Source organism: Halyomorpha halys, unplaced genomic scaffold (genome assembly GCF_000696795.3).
Source record: "Halyomorpha halys isolate HHAL.00 unplaced genomic scaffold, Hhal_1.1 Scaffold193.1, whole genome shotgun sequence".
Taxonomy (NCBI): Eukaryota; Metazoa; Arthropoda; class Insecta; order Hemiptera; family Pentatomidae; genus Halyomorpha; species Halyomorpha halys.
In genome coordinates, this window is record NW_027111132.1 from 556,063 (window position 1) to 565,802 (window position 9,740).

Sequence of the window (9,740 nt, forward strand, 5' to 3'; positions counted from 1 at the left end):
ATATATATATATATATATATGTGTGTGTGTGTGTGTGTGTATATATATATACACACATATATGTTACATCTATGTTATATGACAAAAGTTTGATTACAATACTCAATACCTTTCAGATGATTTACGTGACGCGTAACCCTAAAGACGTTGCAGTCTCCTACTACCACCATCACAGGCTCTGGAACGGTTACACTGGACTGTACCAGCTCTTCATGCAGGCCTTTATTGAAGATAAGCGTACGTTATTTTATTCATTAAATTTTTTATTTATTAAGTATTATAAATTATTACAAATCTGACCTTAGCAAATGGAAATGTAATAGTGATAAACTTGTACTATTTTATTTTACAAACAATATTATTTATAAGATGGAATAATAAAAATAGGTCATAACAAATTTAGATTAACTGATGAAGAATGTATTTTGTGAGAACAAAGACGGAATAAAAATTCTGGTCAATTTAGAGAAAAAGCTATTACCAACATTTATTTTTTTTATGATACTCTAAATTGAAGTAGAAATTAAAATGCTGGAGTAAAAACTTCCAATTTATTTTTTCCTGCTAATTCTATATTGAAAAATATAATACAGTAATAACTACAAAATACGAACATAACGTAACAAGTAGTAAAATTAAATGAGCAGTTGTATAATTTGTAATATAGAGATTGGTCCGCTGTCGGACGATATTCCCCCCTAGTATAATAATAATAATAATATACTAACTTAAAAATAAATAATATTAGTAGTAATCTAATAATAAATAGTAAATAATTATGATAATCGACTAATGTAATAATTAATAATAATAGAAATCTACAAATAAAAATAATAATGTAATCTCGAATACGATATAAGCAAAAATCTGGCCATAAACAAACGGATATTTTAGAAGCGCCTGAAAATTTCTAAATCTAAATTTCAGCGGGTTTTGTATGCACAATATTGGCATAATAATCTGTGACGTAATAATGTATTCCATTAAAACTTTAATATACTTTATTTATTAACTTTATTAATTCATTATATTTCTTTTCAGGAATTTGTTTATACTCTTTGTCCATTTCTTTATTCTTTATAACATTTGAACAACGTTTTGGACTCCTCTGTCCATCATCAAGTTCTACAAATAAAAATATTTACAATCGACAATTTTAACAATAACTAAGCAATGTTGACTTAATCTCGTTTACATGTGTAAATAGTTATAAATAAGTGCAGTTACCTGCAAGTAGATTCCGACTATTACAGCACTTACTAGACAAACGGTCTAAACTTCCAACTCATTACAAAAGACTGATCTACATGACTGTAATAAGGCCAATCTGGACATATGGAGTCGAGCTTTGGGGCTCCACTAAACCATCGCATTCCTCTCCTTACAACCCAAAATCCTCAATGCTCCTTAATTTGTCACAAATAAAATCATACATCATCCTTCCGAACTAGATATCATTCCTTACATTATAAACTCCCTAACGACGCAAACCCACTAGTTTCTAACCTTGCTTACTATTCCATTCCTGACAAATCTCCGAGGTGCCTGAAAAGAAGATGGCTACGAGAACTGCTAATGTAAAACGTCATTAGAGTGCTACCTATGGGTAGTTTATCTACATTTATGTATCACTCGATTTTGATCTTACATCAAATTTACTTTATGTATGTATATAAATGTACAGTTTTAAATTTCAATATAGATAAAAAAAACAACATTAATGTGAATTGTGAACCTGTTGGTTGTAAATATTTTTATTTCTAGAACTTTATAATGGGCTGAGGAGCCCGAAGCGTTGTTCAGATTTTACAAAGAATAAAGAAATAAATTCCTAAGAGTATAAATAAATTCCAGAAAATAAATATAAAAAAGTTTTAATAATAATAATTCTTCGTAACTTAGTTGTAGGATTACAACTAATTATTTATATTTAGAAAATGTAGTCCATCATTTAAGGATATTGTTAAATTTTTAATCCTCTCTATTTTTTCTCTAGCGCTAAAATTCCAATATAAAATTTCCATTTATTGATTTATTTTATTTATTTCTAGAACTTTATAATGGGCTAAGGAGTCCGAAACGTTGATCAGATTTTACAAAGAATAAATAAATAAATTCCTAAGAGTATAAATAAATTCCAGAAAATAAATGTAAAAAAGTTTTAACAATAATTCTTTGTAACTTAGTGGTAGGATTACAACTAATTATTTATATTTAGAAAATTTAGTCCATCATTTAAGGATATTGTTAAATTTTTAACCCTCTCTATTTTTTCTCTAGCGCTAAAATTTCAATATAAAATTTCCATTTATTGATTTATTTTTTTATAAATTCTCATAGTAATTTAGATATCTGAGCGAATAATATCACTTAATATCACAGGAAACGTTAGATCGTTTCCTGAAGACGTATGTTATCAAAAACCGTTAACACTTCTTATATTTTATATACTTGTCTTTGAGAATGGCCCCACATACAAATAAAGTTGGCTACAACTCGATATAGTGGTTAATTATTTACAAAATAAAAGAAAAACCGACATAAATATTATAAAATTAAACAGTTAGTAAATTCATAAATAAAGACTTCATTTACATTGGAAATAATAATATAGAATTTTACAATATAGTTATCTTTATCTTCTTTTCTTTTCTATTTTCTTATATAATAAACATTTATTTAAAAAAAATAACTTATAATTATTTACTTTATTAATTAATATTATTATTAGCTAATAATAGTTGATACTATTATAAGCATAGTTAATAAATATTTATCTAGCATAAACACTTGGCAATCATAAGGCCTATCGTCCTGTTATCGTCGAATACGTGTCGTCGTTAGGTATTCACAATAGGAGATTTAATTCATAAGATATTTAAATAATATAAAATATTTCTTAACATAGAAGTAATTACTGATATTAATTTTTTTTTGTGATATTTAATTAATTATCATAAATATAGGAGAAATGTAAGTGTAATGTTTTAATAGAGAATTTCATTATCTATAAAAATATTATGCTTATATTTTTAATTTACCAATAAAATATAATTTTTTGACTTATACGCCCAAAAAAAAGTTTTTCCTATTTTTTAGTACTCATTTATTCAATTTACAAGTTAAAAGATTTAATTACAAATAAGTATATACTCTTAACTATTTATTATGAACTTTATATATTTTATTATATGTATATATTAAAATTGTAAATATTTTATTACAGTGGTATACAGTCCTTTCTGGGACCATGTGATCGAATACAAGAAACTAGAGCATCTACCTAACCTCCTTATTAATTCTTTCGAGGGGATGAAACAGGTAATTATATAATTCCAATTTTTATTTCTTGGTTCCATAAACTATTTTATAGTGTATTTATCGGGCTTAAATTTGATCCATAACATGGTTCTTTATATTCTATGATTCTTGAGATACTTTTTTTCATTACCCATTATTTTCTAAAAAACGAAAAAAAATTATTTTTTGAATATGTTTAGGAAAATATCGTGAAAATTTTTAATTTGCGACATGAAAATTTTCAATATTCTTTGTCACCTATCTTATTTAATCTAGCACTAGAATAAGTCGTTAAAAGTGTGATGAATACCGAAAAGGGTTTAACTTTGTGAGGTAAAATACCGGTGCTTGGGTATGCTGATGATTTGGTATTATTGGGTAAGTACAAGGCAACTATAGAACTAAATACAACCGCGTTAATAAACCCCAATAAGGAACTAGGTCTTGAAATAAATACGGATAAAACAAAATACATGGTTAGCAGTAGAAACGCAAGCAGTTTCGCTGATATAGATATAGCAGGAAATACGTTTGAACATGGATATAGGTTTAAGTATTTAGGTTATACGGTAACTAGAAAAAACGAAATTGATGGGGAAATAAAAGCTAAGTTGAAGGCGGGAAATGCTCGTTATTTTTCAATTTCGAAACTGCTTAGCTCGCGGCCTCTATCGAAAAAACTTAAAAATTAGAATTTACAAAACTATTATCCTTCCAACTGTTCTTTATGGAGACGTGGCCTCTTACACTAAGGAATGGACAGCGGCTTAAGGTTTTCGAAAATAAAGTATCACGCAAAATATTCGGACAGAAAAAAGATGAATTAACGGGAGAAGTTAGAAGATTACAAAACGCTGAATTAATGGACCTACACCCAGTAAATATTATTGAAGTTATAGTATCGCGGCATGTAAGGTTGAAGGGCTTAGTAACGAGCGGATCCCTAAAATGTTAATAAACACTGAACCAACGGGTAAACGTCCGAGGGATAGACCGAAACGTAGATGGGAGGATTGCGTTAAAACAGATTTAGCAGATTTAGTCGAATTGGGTTTGGAGGGGCATCACTGGAAGGATGTATGCAGAGAGCGTTTGGTGGTATCGGCTTCGAACCTTCGGGTTCGTTATGCCTTTATTATTATCGTGAAAAGTACTATTATTATGAAATAATTTCTCATGTTATTCATTATCATTATATAACAATAATGTGTATCGCTACAGCCTTTGAAGAGTCAGGGGCACATTACTTTGTAAGGAAGTGTTGTTTTTGAAACAACGGTCATACAAGGAGGTGATTTTTTAAAGATCATGCTCAACTGCCAGAGTTTTCCTCAAGAGGGCCGTCCGTAGTTCAGTTGGCTGAGGTGCAGAACTTACCAATCTGAGAGCTGCGGGCGGCGCCGGTTTCAATCCGGCCTGTGTGATGGGGAGTGGACTTTTTTCATTTCGTGGCGGTCCAACCATGGTTACAATAGGTTGGTTACCTTTTGATACCCCTCTCTCACCCAGTATGTCGGAAATTGCCAGGAAAAGGCTGATTAAAGAAATATGTATCCCCAGTTAAGTGTACCTATTTTATAAAGACTGGATGTGCGCCAAGAGGTCTTCCGAACCAACAGAGTTGACTCACGGCTACAGTAACAGAATAAATATTTATCTGCCACAGCCGGATTTGAATCTGGGTCCTTAGAGTTAATAGCACAGTCCCTTACATATAGAATTACCGTGCTCCCAAAGTAATTACAATACATAAGATAAATCATAGTTTACATTAATAATTTACAAGTTATTATTATAAGAGTAATGAAAAAATGTCTTACCCATTTACACAAAAATATGCAATAGCAAGTAGCAGATTATCCTGTATGCAAATTCAAAATTAATCAATGCAAAATTATTTGCAGGACTTGCCAGGAGTTATAAGAAAAACCGCTGCATTCCTTGGAAAAACCCTGAGCGAGAACGAAGTTGACCGGCTCAGCGAACACCTCAGCTTCAAGAGCATGAAGGACAATGGAGCCATCAACGGCGAAGAAGTGATCAAGGAGGTGAAGCAGCGCCACGGCCTGGACCCATCAGACCCACAGCTGGCCTTCATCAGGAAGGGGGAGATGAACTCCTGGAAGACGGAGATGACTCCAGACATCGCCAAGCAGTTCGACGTCTGGACGACCAAGAAGTTGAAGGGCACCATTCTGGAGAATGAATTTACCAGTTGAAAGCATATTCTGAAGGGGGTGTAAATATTTCATGGAATTCATTGATTTTTTTTTTAAAACGGAATAGAAGATTGTTTACGTCATAACAATAATTTTTCTTTAGAAAAAGAAAAAAAAAAATTGTGAAAAATCTAAAATATCTTAAATATTTACTGGGGAAAAGGTTTATTTATAATTATATAAGCACTGATAAATTTCTATTTAATATATTTATATATTTATTATTGTTGTGATTTTATTGTGAATTTAAATATAACATATTTTTTAGTTGCATTGTTGTTGTAACTCATTGAAAACCTTCCTGCGCATGCGTCTGACAGATTACTGATAATATCGAGTCGTGCTGGAACAGCGACAGGGAGAAAAGATTCTCAAAATATTCTCATTTAAAAAGAAAAAAAATAGCAGCTTTAAGACTGTCCGACAGAATTAAAATTTCTGTAAATGAAATAATGAATTACATTTATATAAATAATGATATATATTTTACAAAAATACATTGAAATTTATTATAATTTTATTTTATTATTTAATTACGAATATTAAATTATATTTTATAAATATAATTCATTTGCCAAATTAAAGTTTACATTGGCATTCGTATTATAAATAACTATTGATATGATTGGCTTGTGATAGCTAAGTATAAATAATGTAAACATTTGAGTGATTGATTTCAAAATGTTTTGCAATTATTGCGTCAATTGTACCACCTAGAACCCAACCCAGTTTAGATTAAGTTTATCTTTTTTTTATAATTTATTTATTGTTATTTACAACTTTATAAAAATATATACAACAAGTAAATTTTCTGTAGTTGACATTGTGACATGATACAAACATGTGAAGAATCTATCCATTGATAGAACTCCAATAACATTTCTAGAGGAGAAGATCTCGTAGCCATCCTCTTTTCAGACGCCTAAGAGGATTAATAAGTAATGAAGGAGAAGCCAAGTTAGGAACAAGTGGATTTGAGTGCTTGGGAAGTTTATCATTGAAGGAATGGTATCTGGTTCTGGCCAAATCGGCAACATGCGGAACATTGAGGTCCTGATGGATGACTTGATTTGTGACAAAGTAAGGAACATTAAGGATGTTGGACTGTAAGTATTGGATTCGGGAGGAATTTGATGGTTTAGTGGAGCCCCAAAGCTCAACTCCGTATGTCTAGATAGGCCTTATAATAGTCATGTACATCAGTCAAGTTTATTTTAAAAATAAAAATTCATTTATATGTGGAGAAGATGGTTGGGGGTGCGGTCAGAAAATAACACAAATAAGTTTAAACAACTTAAATAACTTTTTAAATAGTGGCCACGTTTTGGCCAGAATTCCCAGCTTTCTTCAGAACTACTTGTAGATCGAAAATCTATGCCTTCACAATTTGACAAAAATGGCTACCACTAACGTATTTAGCCTAAAAACAATAAAAGTTCAAACGTATTGCAATATTAGATTAATGATTCATTATAATGATTGTTTGAGAGTGGTTTATTTTATTATGAGCACACACAAATATGATCCAAATATACTCTCAACATTTATTTTCAGAAACTATCCAACATTTCGGCCCTCAGGCCATTTTCAAGGATATATTGCAATATATTACAATAATTATTTGCCCTAACAATGTATTTTCTTTCGCTTTTTATTCCACATTTCGCTGATATGTATCGAGGTAATACCAATTACTAATATTATAGGGGTCTTTGCCATATGTCTTGTTATACCGGGTATGTTCCTGTCAACAAAGGGCACTTCGAAGGTGGTTAATGGACAGGTGAAAGGGTTCTGAGCAAATATATTAAAAGCAGGTATTGCCTCTTGGCTTTGTCGGTGGGCAGGTCAATTATAGACAAAACTTGCACCAAACACACTTCTAAATGTTCCACCCCCTTTAACGTATTTTTCTTGGGCGTGGCTGATGATAGCCAATGAGGAAATGAGATTCCCAAAAAGCGACGCCCTTTTTTGAAACAAGTGGTGGCATAAGTAAAGAGAAGAGATTGGAGACGAAGAAACAGAAGCAGTAGAGATGCAAAGTTAATCCGTCGAACGGATGCCATTGCCATGTCCTTCCAGAAGGGCAAGAAGAGCAGGCTACCCCATCAGTTCGTTGTGGATGGTGAGGGCCGAAAACTCTCTAACAGCATCCTCTACCTCGGCGTAACTGTCGACAGCCATCTCATCTTCTCCAGTCAGGTCAGGGAGAGACTTAAGCTGGCCCGACATAAGCCGTAAAGGCTCTACCACCAGTATCTACACTTCACAGTAGATCTCGCTCCGACTCAAGCTGAAGATCTACAAGGCCATCATACGCTCATACTACAAGGTCATCATACGCCACTCTGCTCTACGGCGCACCACTCATGTGACACCTCTACAAGACCACGATAACCAAACTGCAGAGCTTCCAGAATTCCCTTCTTCGGCGAATATTCAGAGGAACCACACTCCAGCGGGCCAAGAATAGAGTAATCAGTGAGGAGCTCTAACTACCTTCTGTGCAGAAATTCATAAGCCGTAGGCACATCAAATTCTTTAATGGGCAGAAAGCCTGTGCCCATCCCCTATTCCGAGAGATCGTCCCTATACCAAGACCTGGGAGGTGGCAAAGCACGGTCTCCTTGGTCGACGTCCTCGCCGAGGGAAGGACTTCTGGCTCTGCAGCCTGAAGTCACCCACACCTCATCACCACCAGCCGGAATGGCCCCTCCCCATTCTCTGTTAGTCCCTGGCTATCACGCCACTCATGTACAAACCGCCTTCAGCGGACAATGTTTTTCTTCATCTTATAATGCCATCAGGCAAAACAAGATAAAATGTAAATATGTGTATATATAATTTTTCCTAGATTAATAAAATGCATATAATTGTAATTGATTCAAAATAAATAAATAAATAGGAGGTTAGAAAAAAAAAAAAAAAAGACGAAGAAACAGAAGCAGTAGAGGTGCAGAAGGAAGGAAACTGAAGAGAGGGCAAAATGCAGTTTGATCATCCGAAGTCCTAAGAATGGCTATAAGACCAGGACGCCATCCCTTATGAACAAGACACCTACGGAACTACATCCCACGACATTAATCATTCAAAGCAGAAGCTATCGAGATATACTAGGTAACAATTAATAATGTAATTCAATATTTTATGGTAAAGAATTAATAATGTAATTTAATATTTTATGGTAAACAATTAATAATGTAATTCAATATTTTATGGTAAATAATTATCCGAATCATTTCAATCATTTTAATAACATCATTTAACAATAAATTGTAAATAAATACTTATTTAATTATGTAGTTTATTTACTATTATATTACATAATTAACAATATTTTATAAATATAAAGGTATTAAATTGGCAAACTAGTAAACACACAAAAAGCCTTTGGAAAAGAATCCAATTATAACAATAATTTTGTAGGGCTCAATATCAATCCAGTAATTAACTTATTTTTGGATAATGGCCTTCTGTGATTATCTTGGCATCCCGAGAAAGTACATAACTCGGTGTCGTATTAAGATTAAATTTTGAATGATAGCTCATGACAAAATGGATGAACTACTGAACAATTACTTACAGTTTGCAGCTCTAAATTTTAGTTTACAAGGTATTTTAATTCAAATGTTAAAAAACATTTCAGTTCTGGCGCTATCTTTTCCATTTTGTGCTTGTAGTGGCACAAAAATACAATTTCAAATTATAGCCCATTACAAAGAAGATGAAATGCTAAACACTCCCTTCACCTACAGTATGTAAGTAGCTACTATTTTTAGTTTTCAACTTATTTTAATCTAACTGCAAAGCACATCCAGCGTTGCTTTCCAACACTACCGTTCCATCTTCAGCTTTTCCTAGCGTCATGAAATCAATTTACTCCCGTAAATTATTTTTTATTTTCTTGAATTGTAGAAAGTAAGTAAAGAAGTTATACTTCAAAATACTAATAATAGGAAAACCATAATCTATCAACCCAACACTTACAAAAAAGGTGCAAGTGAACTAATTAAATTATACAATTTATGATTTTATCCAATTAAATATATATATTTTTTTAATGAAAGGAATATGGTCCGGGTGCGGTCAAGAAAAACTCAAATAGTAAAAATATACTAATTTAATGAGCCAACGTTTCGCCCCACGTTGCAGGGCTTCTTCAGGGCTATTTTGACGGCAGTCAAAACTAAAATGACGTTGGCTAAAATAAACGTTGGC

General features: G+C 32.3%; 1 protein-coding gene across 1 annotated transcript in view; it reads left to right on the plus strand.

Annotated features, from left to right (window-relative positions):
• Positions 1 to 5,790, plus strand: part of LOC106679295 (luciferin sulfotransferase) — an 82,589-nt gene extending 76,799 nt beyond the window's left edge. The window contains exons 5-7 of the mRNA XM_014418368.2: positions 117 to 237; positions 3,227 to 3,321; positions 5,205 to 5,790. Of these exons, the coding sequence (XP_014273854.1) occupies positions 117 to 237; positions 3,227 to 3,321; positions 5,205 to 5,519 (531 nt within the window). The 3' untranslated portion in view covers positions 5,520 to 5,790. The remainder of the gene's footprint in view (positions 1 to 116; positions 238 to 3,226; positions 3,322 to 5,204) is intronic.
• Positions 5,791 to 9,740: the final 3,950 nt, after the last annotated feature.